This window comes from Embiotoca jacksoni, unplaced genomic scaffold (genome assembly GCF_022577435.1).
Source record: "Embiotoca jacksoni isolate LCO1_2020_lvr unplaced genomic scaffold, fEmbJac1.0.p SCAF_20, whole genome shotgun sequence".
NCBI lineage: Eukaryota > Metazoa > Chordata > Actinopteri > Embiotocidae > Embiotoca > Embiotoca jacksoni.
Genome location: NW_027185341.1, coordinates 824,388 through 849,206, shown reverse-complemented (window position 1 = coordinate 849,206; position 24,819 = coordinate 824,388). Strand labels below are relative to the sequence as shown.

Here is a 24,819-nt window from a genome sequence, read left to right as displayed (position 1 = left end):
TGAACAGCACTGAATTTAAATATTTATTCTCTTTCAAGAAACCTCTAGTCAAGTGTCAGTTTAATGCAAAAATACTGCACAAGAGGTCAGAATTAAAAGACTATTTCACTGATTTAACCCATAAAAGTCAGCTTTCTAGTAACCTAGGTAACAGTTGTATTCATTAATGTCCTCTGAGGCTCTGAAGGATCTTTTCCTGGGCTGTGAAAGTAACCCTTGATGATGTCATCAGGGGGTTATTGTCTCAACTTTGGTTTAGAGGCTACAAATTAACTGAGAGCCTACTTTATAAACTGCAGCCGAGCAGTCTCTGGCATTAGTCAGACAGGGAGGTATAATGATTGGTAAACGTATGAAAAATGTAGCCTGGCTCTGCCCGCCTAATGCTGACAGCTGCAGTCTTTGCTATGATAAGAGTCTGGAAACCGTGTTTGCATAAAAGTTTGCTCAGTCACTCTGAAGGGCCAATCAGGAGGCAATGGTAGATCTAGGTGACGTGATGTGGTTGTAAATATGGACCTCCATACAGCAAATATGGAGGAATTGTTGTTTACAGCTTTGGGAGTTTCGGTGCACAAAGTATTTCATATTGTGGTCAATTTCTGGTTAAAGGTTGCTCCAACAGTTTCAAAATTAACCCGAGGTCCAGGCCCATTAGGAACGACTGAAAACGATACCCAATGGAGCTTTGCCAGATCCAGGATTTTCGACTGAAAGTCAGGATATATCCTGACTTCAAAGCTGGACGTTTTTTTTTTTTTCTTCAGTGTGCCTGTTGGGAATCTAAATTGAAGTGCAACACTGAACCACTGGAATACTCTTACTTAAACATGCACGATTATAAATAACATCGCCATTCAAATCTGAGAAAGGATCACACTATAGAATTTACCTAAAGCAAGAATTCATGCATGTGCTGCAAAAAAACGGTATTTTTGTTTGCGTCTGCTGCAACTTTTTATTCTCCCTACTCATTTTGAATTCTAATTTGGTTATTAGGCAAAAACTGTTAAAAAAAAAAAGCTGTTGATAGCTGTTAGTGTTTTCATCCCGGGGCCATCATAGTACAGTTTCAATTAGAAGATTTTTTTTTTTAAGCCGGCATAAATAATTAAAAGTTCTTTTTCTGCCACGTGTTCTCCTATTTTGCCGGTGCTGAGCGCACACAGTCAGAAGTTATTATTAGACTGAATTTAAGCGGCCCCGTGTCCTCAGCTCTGAGCAGTGGGCACCGAGCTCCTGCATTGAGTTTGACAGCCTTCACACAATATTGTGCAAGGGCGCTCCCTTAGCTTCTCATGCTGGTTAAATGTAATATGGCAGATGGATAGTATTTGCAGGGAGAGCGGGGGTCTCACCCTCCCTCTCACTCTTTTTTTTTTTTTTTTCGTCGTCTCTTGCCAGTACCTCAGACATTTCAAGGGGGAGAAATATGTATCAAATTAACTGTTAGCAACGGGGCCTCCGAGCTCCCTGCCCTTGTCTTTTCAGCAATCAGAGCTTTGTTATTTTAGTCTTTCAACCAAAACCAAACTGGATTCAATGGCCTCAGCAATTACCTGTAATTTTCCAACCTGGTGCGCTAGCTTTCACCGGAGCGACTCTGAACAGTGAAAGATTGTCTCCTCGGTTCCTCATTTTAGTGTTCAACTTAAGTGCACTAATTCTTTTACATCCACAGAGTAGCACATTTGGAAATGTTCACTTCCCTGCAGCAGGAATGTTTGTGGATATTCGGTTTCTGTCTGTGCACAATCTCCGAGTCACTGAAACTGGAAACCCCTCAGCAGTGTCGACACTCCGACACTGAACCTCTGCTTTATACATCTGACCCATATATTAATATGTCCTTTCAAGCCAGTTCGGAAGAGACAACTCTGAAGCCCAGACATCTGTTTTCACATGGCAGACTTTTATCCCATTTTTCCATCGACCCCCACAAACTCTCCTTTCCATTCCCCGTCCTGTTCCCAAATCGTGTAAGGAGCTACAGGACCTTTAAAAGTCTATATGTGTGTGTGTGTGTGTGTGTGTGTTTGTGTGAGCCGGAGTGATGTTTCCCCTTCAGAGGTACTGAAGGAGAGAGAACTGCTCGCACTAAAATGCTAATTAAGTGCAGGGTGGCAGACAAGGACACTTGAGAGTGTATGCATTAGCAAATTTTAACTCCCTGCAAACCAAACAGTTTGTTCTGGGCTAATCTCCCAATGATGGAGGCAAAAACAACAGTGGGAAACAGAGAGAGTCAAAATATAGACTTCCTTCAGAACATGAAGCGAGAGAGAGGGGAACCTGGTTGTCTTTTTTTATTACTAAGATAACAGTTTTTGGAGAAGAAAGCATCTCTTCTGGCGTATTTTCTTTTTTTTTATTCTTCTTCATTTCGGCTCCTCACAGAGGTAACATATGGTATCTGTAAGCGAGAGCCCGTTTGTGCTATGCAGTGAATTATTTTGTGGATTAGTATTGGCATTTAAATGCTCTTGGCTTTAAATCTTGTCTGTTTTAGATCTTAAGTACATTCCTTGGCATCCCGCTCCCCTGCTCGGCCTGGCCTCTTCCCCCGGCCAACACATTTTTTAAACTGTAGAGTTTAACAGGAGAGCAAAAGGCAGCCATTTGAAAAGACCCTGAAGAAGAGCTCCAGTTACTTTTAGTGAGATACCACGCAAATCAAACCAGTCATTCCAGTGTTGTGATGCCAACAAAACCTTAACTTTGAGTTGGGGTTAAAACTCCCCCCCCCCCCCCCTTTCAAGTAGTTTCCTCTGTTACATTACAGAGTGGAGCCGTCTGAGGTTAATGTAATTATGTTCTCTGATGCTTGTACAAATTGTAGGCTGGTCGTATGACACACCCTCCCCTCAGGTGTTGCTGCATTTGGCTCTAATGTCTTGTTTTATCCACACTGACGAAGATGAATTCGGCCAGGTTTATTCGGTTTTGACCTTCTAGCGGCATTACTATATTTCAGGTATACCACAGGAGACCTGGACGACATCGGGGAAAAATATCTGCTCGCTTGAAAATTGGGTAATATTTAAACCAGAGAAAAGGTTTTAGAAATAAATACTGCAGCAGTTAGTAAGTGATGTCTCTGCCCAGTTGTTAAAAGCAGCGTTCATGGCACATTTATGTTGCCCCTGAGATCCTGGCCGACATGATAGCCTCCTTTCCTCATCTCCGAGCGGCCTTTAAAAGCCCGGCCCTCCCTTCTGTTTCCAGTACAGTTGGCCTCCCTCCAGCGGCCTCAGAAGAAGTGGATGAATACCTAGATGTCTGATAAGCCTCACCAGAACATGGTTCTTAATGGAAGAGAGAAGAAGAGGCAGATGCTATCGGCGCGCTCGAATTGCCCCGAAGCCAGATCAAACATCCTAAAAAGTGCAGCGAATTCATGTTGCGAGGTTGTTACACATTTATCTTCCTCTGTTGGTTTAATTGAACTTGTTTCCAAATGAAACCAACTGGCCGTTTCGATGCAAACAAAACATCATTAGCATTGTGAAAATCCCAGTTGCTTTGTAGCTTTTTCCCCACTCATTTTCCTTTGAAATGAAAAGCCTTAAATGAGCTCTTTTCATCCTTGTAATTTTTTTCCCTCCACTCAAGGCACTTTGTGACACCATTAATCACTTACCTCTGTTTGTTTGTCCTCTTTCTTTCTCCTGTTTATCGAGCCAGAGACTGACACAGATTCCCCCCCCCCCCCCCGCCCCCGTCGTGTGTGAAGGTCTTGTTTGTCCCTGTGTGTTTGTGTGTAAAACAGCAGGACCTTCAGGATCAGCGAGTAAAATATATCTCGCAACACTAGCGTAGCGTGCCAGAGGTGTCTTGATGGAGATGGAGTCATACTGAGCTAATGAAGCTCCAAACCTCTGCTATCGATCTACCTCGCAACGGTGCTTTACAGAGATAACTGAGGAGGAGAGCGGTGTGTGGCATCACGCGCACTCTGATCTGTGTGACATCTAATTCTGTGTAATGAACCCTGTGCACCAGAGAGCATGATGGGGGGCTGTCTATGGTAATGAGAAGGATAGCGTGGCCTCTGTAAAGCTTTCAAGCCCTGGCGGTTAGCTCACAGGGCTTTCCTAACAAAAAGGAATTTATCACTAGAATAAATCCAAACATTGTAAAAATATTGAATTACATATTGTATTTCTACTGTCTTTTACTTTGTACAAGTTCCACTTGGTGGTGTTCTTGGCTCTAGACTGTATTTCCATTTCTCTACTGTTGCTCCTCCTGTCTATCTCTACAGTTGGCAGCTGTTGTCTGCCTGTCCGTCCCAGAAGAGGAATCCTTTCTCTGTTCTTTCTCTTGAGGTTTCTGCCATTTTTACTCTGATAGAGGGTTTTGTGTGATAGGAGCTTTTCCTCACCTGAATTGTGGATCTCAAGTCGCGTTAGCCTTCCCTCTACTCAAACTCGGCCTAAAAAGAGGATGTGATACAATTGCTCCAGTCTGGGTAATAGATAAATATTGAGCAGCCAGATCACAAACTGTGAGGAGACCATCAAAGCAATGATGTGGTTTGTGGTCAAGCAGTGTGACATTGTGCTAAACAGGGTGAAGGCACACAGCTCGGATAATGATTCTTATTTGCAAAACAGAGCGCACACGTGCTTCTATTGGCCAGGAGGGCTGTAATCAAAATCACATCAACAACACTTGATAAGGTGAATGTGTTGGCAAACAGCTGCCTATATATCCAGCAGCAGCAGTCCCAATATTCACCTCCCGTTTCATTTTGGTACGCCAGCTCCTCAGAGCTCTGTGGGTTCTTTAGCTGCTAACGGCTCCACTGTGATCACCAGCTAGTCACTAACGTTGTCTGTCTTCCATTTGATCCGGGGAAGGTAGCGTACAGGCAGATTATCACAACAGCTGCCTGCTGTGTCCAGAAAATGTGACTTTTTTTTTTGATCAAAAAGTTTAAGACTGTGCCTATGACAACCAAAAACGGTACCTAAGTTGAATCTGGTTGCCTCCTTGTGCAGCAGTACACCACTACAAGTGCTCTTGCCACGCTCGTAACGCTCACTGGAAGTCCCGTTCTGTAAGCGAGTAACAAGCGCATCTGTGATTCGCGTTGGATGTCCTCTGCAGTGTCAAAATGGCAACCCATTCGTTTTGGGAAACAGAAAGAAGTCGCAGGGAGCCGCACTCGGCGAGCACGGGAGGTTTGGGAGCGTCGATTGTGTTGTTGTGGGCGAGAGTTTGTTGGAGAACCCATTAGCCGCCACAGTTCAGGTAGTTTTTACAGATCGTTTTCCCTCAGGCGCTTCAGAACGTCACAGTCGAACTCGGTGTTTGCAGTCTGACCCTGGGGGACGAAGTTCACAATCTCAGTCCTGACCTGATGTGCCTACTAATGTCTTAGGCAGTAATGTCCTGTCTGTATTTAAACACGAATGCCACTCAAAACACATGAACCGGCTTTCTGAAGCATTTCAAGGGTCTCCATTTTCGATTTCTCAAGTTTGACAATAAATTTGATGTTGATCATGCGAAGCTTATTCACATAAATTATTGTGTTGTCCTGCCCTATGTGTGTTACTGTGCAACGCTCCGTTTTTGCGCAACAGAAACAGTCTTGTAACTTTTTGATTGCGTCGCCTTTTTAACTTAAAGACTTAACTCTGACTTTTGACTAAATCCAAACCGTGAAGTGATGAAATGAAATAATCTCTTCAAATCTTCGGGAAATTTCAAAGTAGATATCGTAGATATCGTATCAACAGATATAGTAGTTCATCACTACAGGCGACCCCTTTCAAGTTATACCTCCTCATTTCAGTCATTCTTAATGTAGAAATATTGATAATCCCTCTGAGAGAAACCTGTGATTTGTGGTTGCATAAATAAACTTCTGATCTGGAGGTTTGATTAAACTTAGTGCAATTGCAGTGGACATAATTATTCTTTTCACTGGGGTGGTGATGGTTTAAATTCCCTCCATCATTCCTGAGTAATAGGACGTGTCAAATGAAACCTTCATGACACAGTACTTTGAACACTCCCCCTTATCCCTGCAGAATTAAAATAGACCTGAGAAAAAAAGAAAAAAAAAGCTTTTCCTTTTCCATGACCACCTCTGCTGCTGGTGCAAATGAAAATGCCCTTCCCAAAATAGATCATTTTTACCCTTCAGATGTCCACTTTTATTTTAAGCCCGGTGACACCATGCCATCCATCACACCCAGCTTTTCAGATGTGAGCAGCCCCGGGGAAAACACTGCTACAATGCAGGAGAAGTGTGATAGCGTGCTGCTGCTGTGTAGTTAGGACCTCTATGGTTAGATTACCACTAATTTCATCTCGGAGTAGCATTTAGACATTTTCTTTGTCTGAGTAAAGTGGAAGTCATTTCTCTTTTTAGGGTAAACATTGTAAATGGACACCCTGGCTTTCCAAACCCTTCCCTCAAATTACCACTTGACATGGCCAAACATCGCTCTGCATTATCGTCTGCCAGGAAAATGTATCTCTGAATCCTTTATTGAATGTTTTGGCTGGGTGGAAATTGTACGAAGTGTACCCAGCACTTTGATCATCTTGACCTGGAAATGTGATAGTCACCCCACTTCACAGGGCTCTCTGACACCTGGGAAACTGGATCTGGTATTCTTGATACGTGATCTGCACCGCAGCACTAAAGACTTAACTTCTCCTGTTTCGTAGTCAGCAGAGACTACTGACGGTAACTGGAATTTCACATGGCACATGGCTTTTTCCCACAAGCCACTGGAGTCACAGTGTTCAGAGTCTGGTGGAAAAAAAATGGCTTGTATGATTTTTATGAACGACTTCACACACGAAAAGACACACAGTGGAATTTGTTTGTGTGCATCGGTGATGATTATTTCAGACAGATGTTCAAAAAACTGCATATGAATGTGCACACTGGAATACAGATATAGACTTTCCTTGAGTCATCAGTTATGTTTTAGCATTTTGACTCTTTGCTGGGTGACTTTTCATCATAAAGATTAATAGTATTTTAGAAAATCAAACAATAACCTTAGAGGTAAAATGCATAGACAGGATTTCACACAGCAAGTGGCACATACTTAATGAGTGTGACTATAGCTTAAGCCAACTAATTAATTGATGAAGAGACGAATTTTGACACAATTAGTGGTGTCTTTCACACTCAGCTGCAGTTTCCTGGGAAAAACGGTTTTTATGTTGTTATTGAATGTTTCAAGATTATGGTAAAATCCTGTCTGTCTTGTTTATTTTAGCATTTTGAAACTATTGCCATTACAAAACTATTATCCCTTTAATTGGGTGCAGGGTGTTCTGAAAGTCCATTTTTGCATCAAAATGATGTTGATGGCTTAAAAACAAATTAACTAGACCATAACAAAACAAATTCAGTATTGTATTCATTCAGAAACCAGTTAATCTATCACGAGTTCTGAGCAAATTTTATGTGATGGCATTGGCAGTGGTACTGAGGTTAGAAGTAAATTACACAGAGCCAGTGTGTGATTAGAGAAGCTGTGGCATGGCTTTTAAAGTTCACCACCCCTCAGGATATTTGATCGAGCCACCGGCCTTTGATCAGTGTTAACATTACGGTAACCATGACAGTTTATTTTCAACTACCAAAAAAGACCATTTGTGTCAGAAAACAATCTCCCCTTCCTCTGACACATTGGCACACCGCAAAAGAAAAATGTCAGGGTCAGTGATGGGCCATTAGCCCTCAGTGAGTTCCTTTTGTGCTCCCAGACCCATTGAAAACACCTTTTTATTCTTCAACAGATGGTACCGTGACACGGCAACCGCAGGCTGGCCTGAACCTTAACTTAAAAACATTAAAAAAACACAGGACATACCAGCTCACAGGAGGAACGAGAATGTCTGCTCAGAGACTGAATGACACCATGAATGTGTAATAAAAAATTCACCTGCTTAGCAGGGCTGTATTGTAATGCCTTGTACATTTGATTGACTACACAGTCACCTTCTATTCATCGGTATTATACTCTTTTCTTTTTCATGGAGGTCGCTCCTCTGTTGCTGCAAATGTCATAGCGCTTTAATGAGAACTGCACTGTAGCCGACAATGGAAGCTTTTCAGCCAGATTAAATGTATCACTGTGCTGAAACTTTCCTTTCCTTTCCTCTACCCCTCCCCTTTGCCCCTATTGTGACACAGTGGTTTTACAGAGCAGCTTGTTGCTGAAAAACAAGGTTAAGAAGATCAGTATCAAAGGAGGAGTGTTTTTGTGTGGCTTGCAGGAGAGTCTCGCGTCAGGTTTCCACCTGAAACACAAAGGTGTTTTCTTACCTGATTTGTATTCATTCACACAATGAGTGGGCCTGCCTCTCTTGTTTCCAAGTAAGGAGAGTCCAGACAAGACTTTTGTTCGCCCTATCATCGGATACGTGCATGTTGCTTCCTCCAGTACGAGCCTTGGAGCCCAGCCACCGGCTTTGTCCTCGATGGATTTTTTTTTTTTCCCTGCCCTTTTTCCTCTTCTTTGTTGCCGTGTGTATGTTCTAAGAAACTGTTTCAGACAAATGTTTGAGCACTACTGTTTCTTTTTTTTCCTTTTTGCCTCCTGTGTTATTTCAATAATATCAAGCCATGTCGCCCTAAAACGGCCTCGTCAGAATCCAAAAGCCACAAATTAGCACTTTCAACTGTTTCAGTTGATAGGAGCCAGTTCAGTCCATTCTGGCCCATGTTACGCTGTCAAAACACAGATAGTGATGCTTGTACGAATTAATTTGTCTGATTCACTTGATGTAAGTCAAGCTGCTGAAAACATAACGTAGACATTACCGTTTTTTTTACTTCTGTTTTAGGGGTTCTTCCTGACCGTGTCCCCGGAGTCAATCCTCAAGGTGGCCAAGCATGCTTCCGATAAGAACAAAATCTTCTGCATGAACCTGTCGGCCCCCTTCATCAGCCAGTTCTTCAAAGAGCCCTTGATGAAGATTATGCCTTATGTGGACATCTTGTTTGGCAACGAGACGGTAAGTGAAACGAGAAGTGTGTTCAGGCCTCTTTAGGACAGCTGTTCTGTTTGCCAGCCGATTGTTGTTCAGTTATTTAGTGGGATATTTCTAAAGCCTTCTTGATAAAATGGTAAACCTTGGGCCAAGAAACAGGTGAATAGTCTTTACGGGGAGATCTGGATCTGACTGCGCCACAATGTGGTCATTTAGGCTACGTTGGGACTGCAGGAAAATTGCCATATTGCCATAATTGTTTTTGCTGACAATCTTGATCCTCAGACAATGAACCTGCATGACTTTCCCCTGACTTTATTTGGTGACACTTCAAGAATTGTTCGATGGCCTGTTGTGGACTTTGGCACAAACATTCATGTCCTCCAGAGGATGAATCACTGTAACTTTGTAATCCCTTTACATTTCCTCTAACGCGTTATATCTGCAAAATTAATGACACTACCATCACACCCAGCTCTACTACTATTTAATATATGGTATCATGCTATTGCGCTAAACTTAGCGCACGGTGAGCATTTTAGCATTACATTAGTATTTAGATGCTTCGTCTTGGTTTTTTTGGTCACTGCTCGTACAGATTTCAACCAATTTTCACGAAATTTTGTACCCGTTTGAGTCTTAAAACTCTACTTCAAACAATTTGCTTGTTAATAATTTGTGGTAGAATATTTGCTATAAACATAACGGTGCCACTGTGAAATATAATGAATATAAAAGGACACGGCTCAATGGTCATGGTCATTTAAAGTGAGTATGATGCAAAGTGAATTCATTCAATAGCTCATTATTTAGAGGATTGCAAAGGTACAGATTAAATACTTCATAAAATACTTAATACATAATTGCTTAAAACTTAATATTCTTTAATGGATATAAATTTAAAGGACTGTGCAAACTCAGCAGAGGTTTGAGCTCTCTGAGTGCTTCATGCAGTGGGTTAACACTATATCCTCTCACCTTGTTCCAAGCTAAATCAAAATGCTGCGTCCACTGTTTGATTCCACTCATTGTTCCCCTCAGTATCCATTAAACTTCTCATTTATCACTGCCCCATAAAGAGATGAATAAAAATTAGCCCGGTAATCATTCCTCTCCATCGCGTCACCATTTCATGCCGGTTGATCTATTGATTTTTCTCAGTTTTGTGGAAGTGAGTAGCTTGGTTGGAGGTCAAGCTGTGGTCACCGACTGTGGTGCTGCTGCGAAGTATCCCCGAACAGGCCAGATGAGCTTGACTCTTAGGCACCACCTGGACAAACTGCACCTTAGAGGGTAGGGGGCGGTGGAGGCGAGTGGGTGCACACTGGGCTGAACTCGCCTCCCCGCTGCTAAAGCTACTAAACAGAGCCCCGTCTTCACGTTAGAGATGGGGTCCGCAGACCAGGACAGAGCTGGAAGAAACTGCTCAGCATCGGAGGATTTATTGCTGTTGCTGACTTCAGCTTTTTCCTCTTTTCTTTCCGCTCCCAACATAAGACCCCTGTTTTTTACATATGCACCTCTCTTTTTGCACCCTAATTGCTGTGAGGAACGATTCTTGTCTCCTAAACCATGCTGTACATTTTGCAGACGTTATGTATTTTCAGGTGGGTGGCACTGTAACTGTTTGCTTAAGATGTTTGCTCACACCTCCAGTCATTACAGTTTAATGACTCCTGGATAATTGCAATGTATGTTTGTTGAAGGAGATTATCTTTTGGAGACTCTGTCAGGGCTTGCTTTCAGGAACTGAACCCCGGCTAAGAATGCCAAAATAAGAGCTTCAGTGAGAAACAGAGCATATATTCAGTGCTCAGCTGCCTCAAGCAGTGAGGTCTTCAAGGGTCCATATAGGACTAATGCCTGTCCAGAGTGTTTTGACTCCTTTTGGCCTTCCCCAGCATTGGCTTCAGGGAGGAGCGGAGCGGGGAATGACTGCTCATACAGTCGAGCCCCGGACCTCCCATTGTGCACAAGCCAGACAAGGTTGGCGGTCATGCAGTGGTGCATGGTGAGTGACAGGCAACAGGGTTGCCTCGCCCACGCTCAGCCCCTGCACACCCTCCGGCCCCCCCCCCCCCCCCCCCCCCCCCCCCCGGCCGTCCTCTCACCCCAACTTCCAGCCCCCCCGTGTGATGGATAAGCCTCAGCCCGCGATGCTTTCATAACAAGTCAGTGACAGTCAGGATCATGCAGACTGACTCCTATAGCCTTGCAGAATGTGCCATAAGGGAAGGCTAATGTGTCTGCCTGTCTCTGCCTTCCTCTCCCACACTCACTGAGTCACGATACAGAGCTCCCCTCACTTGGGGAAATATGTTTAAAGGAGCTTCAAGATCTCGTGTTTTTGAAAGTGACTAATAATACATTTTGGTGAGATCATTTTAGAGAAATCAAGTGCTGCGTTATTTGTCATGACTGGGAACTTATTTCAGCCAGATCACAATTCCCTTTTGATTGTTTGAAACTCCAAAGCAGTCGTGCAACACCAGCAGGCTTCAAAAAAATATCAATACTCTCTGTTTCGTCTCTTGTTTTCGCCCGCTTCTGATGTTGAAATGTGTCTGTGTTTCTGACTGAGTCTACCCTGGGTAATTCTGCTATAACTCGATCCTGCTGGTACTTGTTTGAAACCTGGCATCAGCAGGCCCTGCCTGGCCTATCGGCAGCCTTGTGCTTATATAACAGTCTCCCATCCATCCTGTAATTACTGCCTTTTTGGGGCATAGTGTAGTGTCTGTTCCTTTACTGGTGGGAGGGTGGAGAGCAACGCCATTTCTGCGTTGCCAGGGCCTCTGAGACGGTGCCGGCGGAGGCGCACAGACATCAGACGCTACTTCACTTAATTGGCAAACATGTCGTGTGATAACCTGGGAACAGCATAGGCCTAATTGAGTCCTCCTGTGCTGTCCTCCTCTGACTACCTGACATGGAACCCAGGGCATTACATTTCCCTCGATTTAATGGCCGCAGTTAATTAGGCCCGAATGAGGGAATCATTACTGCTGGAAAAACCACATGCCAGTGGATTCGCCGATAAAATTAGCCACAGTTTGCTTTTGCTATTTGAGCATAAGAGATAAACCACACAATGGGGGGGAAAGGATTGGATGATTACTGGTGGATTTGTATTGTGGAATTTTAGACATATCATAGACAAATGGAACGATTAATCAAGACTGAATTAATCACCCTGACTGATGTTTTTTTAAGCCAGGATTCATGGCTTTCTCAATTTAGATCATTTCACGTGCTCGGAATTTTTTTTTTTTCTTGTATTTGTGCAAATGGTTTAAAAATGTGCTTCCTTAATAAAATGGAACTGCAGATGAGGAGCTTAGTTTTTTTTGCTCCACGGCCAATACCCAACAACCTCCGGACTTCTCTGCCATTAACATTATATACCACCCCCATACAGGAGCTCCACATGCCTTCCATTGCTGTCCAATGCATTCTGCAGCTCCACACTCAGAGGGAGCTTATTTATATGGGTCCCAGCCCCGTCTTCCAAAACGAGAGACAGCCATTGTAATTGAATACTCAATAGGTGAGCCATTTAACAAAAGTGGAAATGGCATTCAGCTGCGTATTAATGTGCTTTGCTGAGGCAAAAGGAGCCATCATCATTTCAATGTTCAAGCTGTTTTAAAAGAGCATTTAGCCTGCCATCTCTCCGGGCCATGAGAGCAAAATGACACGGATTTCTTCCTCCTCTGTACTTTGTGTGAATGTTCCTTGCCTAATATTTTGTATGGTTATCTTGCTTATTTTCCCATCCATCCCTCAGCACCTCCCCGTGATCTAGGTGGAGGGATACAAGCAGCTCTGCAGAAGGTTATTGTCATGAAAAGCCCCTCAGGCCTTTTGGCTCTCAGCCCTATTTTTCTCCATCTGCATGCACTGTGTATTTGTGAGAAAGTGTGTGTGTGTGTGTGTGTGTGTGGGGAGGTGGGGGCTCTAATGATTTTTCCAGGACAGGCTGAAGTGGGTGTACAAGTGTATATATATATATATATGTGTGTGTGTGTGTGTGTGTGTGTGTTTGTGCGCGTGCGTGTGTGTGTGCGTGCGCATGTGTGCATGGAAAAAAAAAGAGACAGGCGGAGGAGATACATGGGCAATATGGCGTCATTTCTTAACATCTCTCCAGATTCGTCATCTGGCTTTGTTTGTTTGATAGACTGCTCGGAAGCCTTATCTCTGTGGCGAGGCCCGTGGCTGTTTATCGCCTCTGTGAGGTGTGCGCGACCGTGGAAGTACGTGCTCTCTGCTGTCAGTATGTGTGGGTGATGGCAAGTTCACTAAAGACCCCTTAGGGTACGAGGGGTGTTCCTCACCAAAAAAAAAAAAAAAAAAAAAAAAAAAAAAAAAATGAATAGGAGAAAGAATTTCCCCTTGACAGCTCACCCACAGCGGACTCAAGATGTGCTTCTCAACGGTAGCTTGGGGAAAATATCCCGTCTCACTGCCTAAAACAAAGAGATGCGAGAGCCAGATTAGTGTATTACCGAAACAGCTTTCCTTTTAGGCTCCTCTTCTCTCTCTCTCTCTCTCTCTCTCTCTCTCTCTCTCTCTCTCTCTGTCTCCTCCTGTCAGAGCTGTCTACGGAGGACGGGGGAAGAACATGAGACATTAACCTCTATGTGTTTATTCACAAGGCCCCACAGGCCAACTGGGAGGATGAACACAGAACCATCTCTAAAGCCGGCGAAGCGGAACAATCACAATGTGTCATTGGAGGAAAAGACATGAAGTATTAGCTGCTGCTCTCCTTTGTGTCTTTCACAACTGAATTTTAATTGAATGTGCTATTTCTGTGATGAGTCACATGCCTTCCGTTCAGCGCCGGAGTACATTGACCTTCAGTGTGACGTACAGTCAGTGAGTTGTGTGATGAGTCATAGCGCACATTAGCTGTGATAATTCGTGATAAATGCAAAAGCTGTCTTGGTTTTTATTTTTGTTCTTTTATTTGTTTCCATTTCTTTGTCGAGTACTAGATCAGTGGTTTCCCACTCCATGATGAAACCCCTGAGGAATATTTCTGCTACATTGAGTTAAAAAAAAAAAAAAAAAAAAAAAAATCAACATTTTTTTTTTCCTCAATCATTTGTGACATGAAATCACAGCATTCCTTTGTAAATTTTGCTGATGTTGGATTTCCAGGATTGTCTTAGGTCATTTGCTTCAATTACATCCGTGGTTTCCAATTGGTATTAACCTCAGGGTCGAAGTTTTCACCGGGTCACAGTGCACACGCAGACACTCAATTCTGCCTATCAGTGGGGGAAAAAATGTCCAAGGCTTCATTGTAGTTATTGAAGACGGTGCTAACCAGAGTGTTGGCCTTCAATTTTCATTTCACAAAATATAAATGTATAAAAGTGTGGCTTAAATCTTAGTAGAATAACAAGCGCTGCAGCAAAGGAGTTCAATTAGGGCTCACAGCCAACTTTTACACACTACACTAAAAAACGATTTGTTTAAAATTCAATCCCTTTAAATGGGTTTTCCTTCTTTTGGCAAATTTGACCCACAATGTCTGGATTCACTCAAGAGTAGACCAGTGGTTCACTTTTGGGCAACCCTGAATCATATCGTCATTAGGGGATCCATTCATCCATGCAACCAGCAGGAAATGTAAACGGATGAGGAATTTACATCTTGTTTTACTTCCAGGAGTGCAAAATTCAGAAGTGCATGTGTAAGCCACTAAAATACTTTATATTCTAATAGTAATGCAATAAGAAATGAGTTGTACAGTCAGCAAACTAACTCGCTAATATCAGTTATCCAGAAATAATGACCTAAAGATTGCTTTAGCTAGCATTTGCAAACATAAGCTGTTAGCCGTCTTGAATTGAGGCAGAAGCTGTGAAAGTGTACTGAACATAGCAAAGGGTGCCTGTTATTACTTATGAATCCAACTTTTCATTTGTAAGAGGAATATATATATATATATATATTTGTTCTTCTTTCAAACCAAAAAGGTTGGAAACTACTTCAGTCAGTTGCATAGAGTGTTGCCACAATTAACCCATCAGTCTTTTTCTGTGTGTATATAAAGGCAGAGACGATTCAGTGCAGAAGAAGAATGGTCTCTCTGACATTCCTCTATTTTTCCTGGCTGTCTGTTTGCGAGTCATGGTACTTTGGGAGCCAGCATGGCTCCACCAGAGGAGTCCGACTAACCACTGTAATTGTGCCGTGCCGAAGCCGCCTTCCCCAACCCCGGGACTGAACCATGAAATATTCGAAAATGCCGGGGTTAAGAGAGGGGGGTCGCTGGCAGTGCAACGTGAAATGTGAGACCACAGAGCATCTTTAACAAGGAGGCAGATAGAAAGCCAGCCAGTCGGGCAGCCGGGGCACACGGAGGAGTCCTCTGAAGGAGAATAATTATGGATGTAAGAGGAGATATAGCGCAGGGAGCAGATCAATAGTGCCCACGTTCTGCTGGCGCTGAGGCCAGTATATTTCTGTCACAGCGGGAGAGAGTGCAGGATATCAGCTTGTTGCTGGAGGGACTTGCAGAAGTTTGAACACCGGCGGGCTTCCCAGATACCCTCACGATACTGATGCCTGTCCTCCTCCCAAATCACTGCTGCTCCAAGCTTGGCCGCTTGCTTTCCCCCCCAATCTCCAATCCTCTTATCCGCGCAGAGTTGGCGGAAGGACTGGCCTTTGTCTACTCATGATTGTATTCCCACAGTCCAGACCATACAGTCATGTTTTCCAGTGTCGTTTGGAGGACTCCCCTTATTCTCCTCATGGTTAGAAAATTCTGGAAAAAGAAAATGACAACACAATCAAAATGCATAATCTACCCACCCGTAATACCACTTTTTTTTTGTGTGTGTGTCATGAATAATGAAAACTATGGATTTATTTTAGAGAAACCACGTTGGTTAATCTGCGCATTGCTCCTACTTAAACTGAATGACTTTATTGTTTTCTCTAATTTATTTTTTTTTTATTTATTTTTTTTTTATTGCATCATGACTTCCCAGAAGAGCCATGTGGTCCTTTAGCTCTCCCTGCAACATTTATCACATGTGCATGCATGTGAAATGATGTAGTCTCCTTATTGAAGAGGCCCCTGCCCTCCATGCAGATTTTCATCTGGCAAATGGCCACCTTATACCACATCAACAGATAACACATTGAGCATCATCTCAAGCTTTGTATGGCCAATTTCTTCAGACAAAGCTCTCATGTGCCCTGTGCTCTCACAAATGGTTTGAATTATTTCGAGATCTTTTTTTTTTTTTTTTTTTTTTTTTTTCCTTTTTTTTCTCCCTGGGTTTTTTCATTGTCTGAGGCATGCGAGTCCCTCCAGAGCAGATCTTTGTTTCTCATTAGGAGGTAAATAGAGCAGGCCAAATGCTCACATGTTTATTATACACGGGAGGGTATGGTCACTATTCTCAACAGTTCACTGCAGGAAAAAAAGCTGTTTGCTTTCTTGACCTTTGTCTGCAGTGCCTGCAAGTAAATGTCTGCTGAATTTACTGGATAATAAGCTGCGAGAAACTGATGGACTGCAAGGAAGTTGGGCTCAACCTCATCAAAAGTTTTTGACACACTTTCCAACAAAAACTGATTTTATCCAGAGTGAAAAATTCATACAAAACAGGAGGAAAACAAGAGGCTACATTCTGGATTGCACAAACATGTCAGCAACATTACAGCACGACAGACGCAATTAACATTAACCAAAAACAAGGTTTTAAATCTTGTAGTTCTCTAAAGCATATTCGTGATCACATAAACAGCAATCAAAGTTAGAAAACATGTCAACAAATCTACAAATGAGTAAAATTCTAATTTTAAAATAGTTGTTCAAACTCTATATTTAACCAAATCATGTTCAGGTGTGTTTTGATCAGATTCAATTCACTTTTTAGATTCATGTACTGTTCCATTGCTGATTGCTGCATGAAAAAGACGCACATCACATTTTTATTCCCGCTTAAAAGCAGAGTGCGGCACAAAGGCAAGCCAGTATTGTTATAACTGTATACCCCTGTGTTTATGTCGGACCTCATCACTGAATAAGAAAGAAGGTTTTCAAGGCCTTCAGCAGCAACAGCCGGGCTTCCAGGGAACTTAAACTTTATGAATGCTAAATAATTCCTAACTTCCTGTTGTACCCAAACATATTATTTTTTTATCTCTCAAATTGTAAGATAAATTTATGTACTGACCCTGAAAATGTGCCTCAAAGAGCAGGAATCAAGATTGCAATTCAGTTGCTTTTATATGCATGAGTAGGAAACAGCAATCCTCTTAACTGTGGAAACGCTGGGTCCTAAAATATTCAATCAAGTGCACCACGACTAAACAAACATCCAGACGATAAATAAAACTTCACTTGAAAACAAAAGGAAGGTTCACAAAGGAGTGGAACTGCCAAGAGAGGTCAAATCTATTGAATCAAATTTTGTGTAAACTGGGAAAAAACTGTTAAGGATGCAGAAGTTGTCAGTAATGAATTTAATTTATATTGCTCGATATGGTTAACCTTGAGGCTTTTTGAAGAGTTGCAATAGATCATGTTTGTACAGAGTAGAGCACCATAGTAAAGTTATAGTATAAAGTCAGGAAGACACATTTAAGTGACATAAAATACATTTTAAACATATATGAAGAATATCCAGGAAGATGTTGAGCAACTTCCAGGTGCTGCCACACATGCAGAACCTGAGCCATCCTCTCCACCGTGGAGGTCTGAAAAAGACAACAAAAAAACCTACACAGATACACAAGATGCAAAATGCAACACACTTAGGACAAAGGACACAAACACACAGAAGAAGAAAGAAACATGGGCAAACAAACACACAGGGGAGAGAAGAGGCTGAGAAAGATCCAGATCCAAAACATCTGAATATGGCACCAAAACCTGGGTGAAGAGAGAGAGAGAGAGAGAGAGGGGTCCGAGGACAACTGATGGTCCAGCACGAAGAAATCTGAGTGAAAAGAGAAGACGGGGGAGAGTCAATCAGCTGGAAATTTGAGTGCTATGAGAGTTATGAGAACTAGTTAGAAGCTGCTGCGTTAGCTGTACCAGTTTATCCACTGTTTTCTCTTCATCCACTTCCTTGAGAGATATCCAGTCTCTGGTAGTCGGACGTTGTGTGCCGACCTCTTGTTAGAGCCCAGAGGTGAGATGTGTGATAGGGGCCCTCAGTGCTGATAAGGCCATCAGGCTGATAACTAACTCCCCCCAGCACAAAGCTGCTACTGCCGCTGCCACGGCTTCCATTAGCCCCAATAGGCCGCCTGAATGCCTGTCTGGTCTCTGCCGCTCTATCTGAGGTTACATCCTCTGTTCTGAGCCCCTTATGCAAACCCTGCTTTCCCATGCTGAGATTGCTATCAGCAAAGATATTTATGTACTGCACATGTTTCCGATTGTTTAACCTTTGGACCTGTGCTGTAGGTGCCGCTGCCGTCCCTGTGGGCTTCCTGCGAGACCGAGATAGATGGGAGCAGAGGCTGTTGCTAGAGGTGTGTAATAGACTGGCAGGCACGGGCACTGTTGAAATTGGACACATGAAATAGGTCAACCTTGCACTTGCTTTTAAGTTTAGACAACTCTCAACAGAATTATTTTTGGTTTTCTCTTTGATTCTCTTTCCTATTTTAGTTTTTCCCCTTATTCATGATTTGCTGGTACCGTCTAGTGAATAGCTATAAATTTGATGTAACTAATACTGAGGATTTTGCACTCACTGTATATATAATCCTCTACCTATTTTTGTGAAGTCACATATTTGCAATCAGTTGTCAACTTAATTCCTCAAAGGCGTGAAGTCAATTTTCTAAGTATTGTGCATATTCACTGCTCGCTCGTCCTCAGCTCCAAAAACCCAAGATGGCATCGGCAAAAATGCCAAACTAGAGGCGCCAGAACAGCAGCTCAGAAACCAATGGGTGACGTCATGGTGGGCTGCCACTTGGTATGGTGGTCTGAATCGATTCACACAGTCGGGATTTACGGCTGATCACGGCCATGTAAAGCTTAATCTATATCCGATTTGTTGCTTGGGTTCACTAGATGTCCAAAATGCACCAGCTTGTTCCCTTAAAGCACTGCAGCTGCAAAGAACAAACGAAGTTATTTTAATTTCATGTGCAGTTGGAAAGCTTTTTTTGGCTCATGTGCCAGGCGACTAACTTGCCCAAAAGTGTGGGCATGGTGCCGGCTGCCCGGTTGGGCCCCACATGGGGCCAAAATCTCACAACACACGTTGGCCCCACGTGGACCCAAGCCATGGAGCCCTAGTGAGCAGCCCACACCAAGCCCAAAAGTGTCGGTATTCTGCAGCCTGCCCAGCTTAACTTGGTCTAGATGTAGAGAGGTTGCCCAAATCCAACCGCAACAAGTCCAGACTGACACGACTCTAACCACAGAGAAACCTGCTACTGTAGACACTTTAAAAAATATTATAGAAAAATACAATATCTCTTATAAACACACAGCTATTTATCCATCTAACATATTTAATGTTAATGTTGGCTTACCATTATGTAGATTGTCCAGCTGCAGTATGCAGGAATAGATACACCAAAATATACATGTATCTTAGATAAACACTAAATCAGAATCAGCATCAAATCAACAGATACTCAGTTTTTGGCAAAAATATGTATTCAGGACACCTCTGTTTCTTAGCAGAAGTGACATTGCAGTGTACAGCAGTGCATTAAATAATGAACACAGCCGGAGGCGAGCAGAGAGATTTGACAGAAGTTGAAAATTAATACCATTTCATGCACTACAGAAGGTAATGCAAATGTAAATGTTCTTTCACAGTAGTACAACATCTGGTGAACAGTGGACTGAGTTGTATAAAGTAAGATGAGGAACTAAGTTGTTTTTTTTTGTTGTTTTTTTTAATCGTAGTTGTTAACAGGTGTTTTTTTTTTTTTTTTTTTTTGTAAGAGCTTTTCACAACTTTGCTTCAAAACATGAATATAATTCTGATCAGAAAACAGTTTGAAGTAATAAGTATGTGAATTTGAGAAAACTCTTGTGTGCAGTCTGACTAAACTGAATTGTGTGTTATGAATGTAAATCTGGCAGTAACACAAAAACCTGACACCAAAACCGGAGATCAAACCTGTGAGATCATAGCCGAATTTATGAAAATAACTAGGTGGAGATGAAACATGCCACTTAACGGCTCGGTAAAACCCAAAGCGAAATACCATTGCTGTTGTTGAGTAAATTCCCAGAGGCAGTAGAAGCGACTCCAGCCTCTCTGGAGTGTGTTGTTCCTGCGTGTGTTTACTCTCATGTTTGTGGCATGTCATGCTTGAGCAGGATTGCTGCATTCTCCGGGGAGCTTCGGGAGGCTTGGTACAGGTGATTTATTCCCCCTAATCTGTCCTGCACAGTAGCAGGCGGCCACATTCCTTCCACCCAGCACGAGTGAGGTGCTATCAGCTTGCATGATCATATTAATAATCACCTGTGGTTGTTATCAACCCACATATCTCTGAGGTGGCAGCTTCCTGTTTGGCGGCACCTGGACTCGTGCTGGGGACTGACGTCCTGACATCCAGGAGGAGATATGTTTGTGACCCTGAGGCCACGTCAAGGGCACTGACAATCCCCTCTGATGCCATCGTCTTGATTAGTAATTCATCCCCGCCCCGCTTCACCCACCACCCTGTAATATATGCTATAGTAATCTGTCTGGAAACACTTGAGTTGAATGCCAGATGTTGTTTTTACTGGGCATTTTCTGAAAGCTGTCCGACTCGCCTCAGTGATGGCTTACGCTTACAGGGAATGAGGAAAACATGTCACATGCCATTATTATATACTGTATATCTGTAAGTCATGATAATTGGCTGAATTATTTGACATGTCACGACCCAGTCAGGCTCACTTTAGTTTAAAAGGTTTATACAATAAGCAATTGTCGTTTCCAGCTGATCTGTTCAGACCTGATAATTTGTTCGCCTCCAGGTTGCTCTCTTTCAAATGCACATTTTCTACAATAGTCGAAATCAATTCTCCGCTAAAATAGTTCTATAAAACGCTGATGAATTTGAAATAAGCTCTTATTGAAATGCCCAGAAAAGAAGATGAAAACAGGGTAACTTGTCAGGGCTATACCCCCTTTCAGTATCACACACACGCACACACACACACACACACACACACACACACACACATACACACATACAATGTCAAATACAATTCAATTTCTGCCTCTGCATCAGCTCGAGCTAACACGGTCAAGCAAATGCTTATTTTCTGAATGGCCTGGGGGAGTTACGCATTTCAGCTTATCAGCTTTTATTAACCCTAGCACTGAGGTTTGCTCTTTGATTTAGATTCTTTGGGAAACACTGAAATTGGATTTTTGTCTGACTCTGACTCCTGCTGTGACACATGCTCAACAACTTGTTACACAGGACAAATAAACTAAACGCTTGCTTTGGTTTGTCACTGGGAATATTTTATTATAAAAGCCAATGACTTTTCTTTTGGGTGCCCTGATGTACAGAGCAAACAGGCATTAAAGGTTATTGGCCAAAGTAAAAAAATCTGCACCACAGATTATAAAATGGCACTTTTAAAGTTTTATTTTTGTGATAACTTGAATGCTATTTTATCTAAGCAACATGGCTAGATTTAACAATAGGATTATCAGATGGTTGTTACGTTGTCCTGATTGTGTTATGAATGTTCAAAGTTTAGGATGCTATTTTATTGTCAGTGAATTGCATGACTACATTACATTTAGCTGACGCTTTTATCCAAAGCGACTTACAACACACCGATGGTACACCATCAGGAGCAATTTTAGGGTTCAGTGTCTTGCTCAAGGACACTTAGGCATGTGGGCAGGAGGAACTGGGGAGGTGCGTGTTTTTTTGGATGGTGGGAGGAAGCCGGAGCAACCGGTGAGAACCCACGCAAGCACAGGGAGAACATGCAGAACATGCAAATGCCGCACAGAAAGGCCCAGGACCGGATTCGAACCTGGAACCTTTTTGCTGCGAGGCGACAATGCTAACCGCTGCACCACTGTGCCGCCCTTTGAGTGAGTGTGTGTGTGTGTGTGTGTGTGTGTTAGCACACTGACTAGTTGTGTATCAGATATTTCGCTCGTTGTCGTGAACCCACTGAAAATAAATGCCTAACTGCTGTTCCTTTCAGCTCTGGAGGGTTTTATTGCTATTTTTTAGCTCAGTGTTTTGGTTCTTCAACCCAGATCTTTACTGTGTGTCACAGCTCTTATAGTGATGTTTTTGGCCACAGAAGGCAGCTGTTTTCAATGAAAGACCACAAAATACCTCTCCACTACCCTGTCTGCACCACACGATACAGTTAGTGACTAGCTGGTGAACATTAAGGAGCATTTAACAGCTAAAGACACAAATATTTCCATCATTAGGTGGTGGAGACCAAAAACAGAGCTAAATGGAGAGTAATTAAATGACTTTCACTTTGTGGCCAGAAACACGACTCCAGATGAATACAAAAGTTTCTATTGGACGTGTAAACAGGCAACTGTTTGCTTACAAGTTTACGTGTAGTGTTTTATTTTGTTTACTGTCCCCAAGATTGAATGTAGAATTAGCAATGTAGCTTCATTAAAAAGAAGAAAGAACTTCTATATAGTGTGAACAACTTGTCAGAGAATACCTGATCTTCTGTTTCTGCACAGACAAAGCAGGCCGGATAGGCTCCTGTCACTTACAGTGTCAAGGAAAACAGAGTGTGAAGCTTTGAAAACTGCCCTTTGCATGAAGTGTGTATTTCCTCTTTCGTTTTGCTTGGCAAGAAATTGTAGACTCCCGCCCCCCTGACTGGGCTCTGGATTATTAGCTTAAGCTCTCTAAAAATATCCCTTTGACTGTTTAAGCCTCTGACAGCAGCAACATCTCACACATTCTGATAGCTTTATACTAACTATGGCTGCAGAGGGCTCATGCACTCAGCCCGCCTTGTTATCTTTTACCTTGTTTGCCCGGAGAGGAGAAGGAGGAGAACTCACAGCCCCTGAAATCTGCAACAGTCCTCACTCTTTTGGAATCAGACTCGGAGCACATCATCAAAGGCGAGCGTGCAATCACAGCAATCTCCGAACAAACGAGATGCTTTTTTGAGCACGAGAGGATTTTGCCCAGATGTCACTCGAAGCACTTGTCATTGTTGCAACAGCTGTAGAAGCACATGGGCCGTCATTCGACAACCGTTTACCACAACATACCAAAACAGCACACGTCAAATGTGAAGCGCACACAGCCTGACACATAAGATTTTTGAATATTAATGCTGTAAACCCCTTAAGGAATAGTGACTTTAATTGCCTATCCTTTCTGTTTTATTGGCTTCCATTGGTAGTCTCAGTAATTGCATATTTACCATCATACAGTATTTATCAAACCAATATATTAGGTTTAGCTGAGCTTATAGTACAAAATATTTCTGATGCTGGCATTCATAACAACTCATAGAAATTAATAAATTCCTAAAAAGGGATTACTGTACACATGTGGCTCATAGACATTGCTTCAATTATCTTTTCTTCTAACACCCACACACTCTCGAAAGGCTTTTCTCACAAATATTATAGCTGCTAACTAGAGAGAGAGCCGGAGCGTGAGGTAGAGCCATGTGCCTCAACAGCACCATCATTATTCCAGCCTTCATTCATGTGTCTCTTTTAAATGCTTTGATATGAAATATCGCTGTTTTGACAAGAATCTTTTTTCCAAGCTGTTCTCGTCCCTGCGAGATGCCTCGTGTTTGTCGGTGATGGAACGTTCCTGAGGAGAAAAGTCAATATGTGGTTATAAATAAAGGAAAACAAACATGAGACCTAAGCCCTCAATAGCTTGAGAAGGCAAAGGGAGGTGAAGAGACGACTACTATACCTTTACTGATTATAAAACGGCTTCTTGACTACACCAGCTAATTGTCTCGCCTGTGTGTGAGTGTGTGCGGGCAGGGTGGGGTGATGAATTGACATATTGCTGGTGCTGTGATGTTGATCCAAGGCAGAGAGCCATGAGGCTTTCCTCCAGGGACCAGTAACCTTATTGTTCCATGTCATCTCCTCCCCTTCTGTTTGAGGACCAGGTTGTCAACCTCTCCCCAAGGTCACGCAAACACCAGCCCCCTTTCTGCAGATAATTGGATTATTTAGAATCATAGCATCAACTTATTGCCCTCTCCGGGGTCAGAAGTGAATTTAGTGCACAAGGTTGTCGGTCACGATTTGCGACATCGTTCCGAACTGACACGCGACAGCTCCTGTCATCGGTTAAAGGATCATACGATGGCCTATTTGTCACAAATCACATATTGAACATCGCAGCTAAACACACTGCAAACAATGCTCGTGTCGTTTCAGCTCAGGCATATGTTAGTTTCCATCAGTGCTGAGAAGTATTCAGGTCCTTTATTTAAGTAAAAGTACCCATACAGCAGTGTAGGAATACTCTATTACAAGTAAAAGTCCTGCATGAAAAATCCTACTTCAGTAAAAGTGCAGAGGTATTAGCAGCAAAATGTAGTTAAAGTATGAAAGTAAAAGTACTGGCTCCCTATGACTGATATATTATTATATGTGACATGATTAGATTATTAATAGTGAATCATCGGTTCGTGAGCAGCATATTACTGTTGTAGCTCCTGCAGATGATTACTGATGGGGAAATAAGACAAAACTAAGTTATGATACATGGATGTGCTTTCAGTTTTTTGTCTTTCTGATATTTGATTTTTGGTAAGCTATTGGATCATTTGAACATTTTTTAAATGAAACCATGCGGGAGGTTTTTGAGGGAAAAATCACTCTTTGTTGAAGCTGC

At 42.5% G+C, this 24,819-nt stretch overlaps 1 protein-coding gene across 2 annotated transcripts in view; it reads left to right on the top strand.

Moving 5' to 3' along the window:
* Window positions 1-24,819, top strand: part of LOC138201896 (adenosine kinase-like) — a 108,762-nt gene that overhangs the window by 65,707 nt on the left and 18,236 nt on the right. For both annotated transcript variants that reach the window (XM_069155447.1, XM_069155446.1), the window contains exon 7: window positions 8,827-8,997. In XM_069155447.1, coding sequence (XP_069011548.1) covers window positions 8,827-8,997 — 171 coding nt within the window. The remainder of the gene's footprint in view (window positions 1-8,826; window positions 8,998-24,819) is intronic.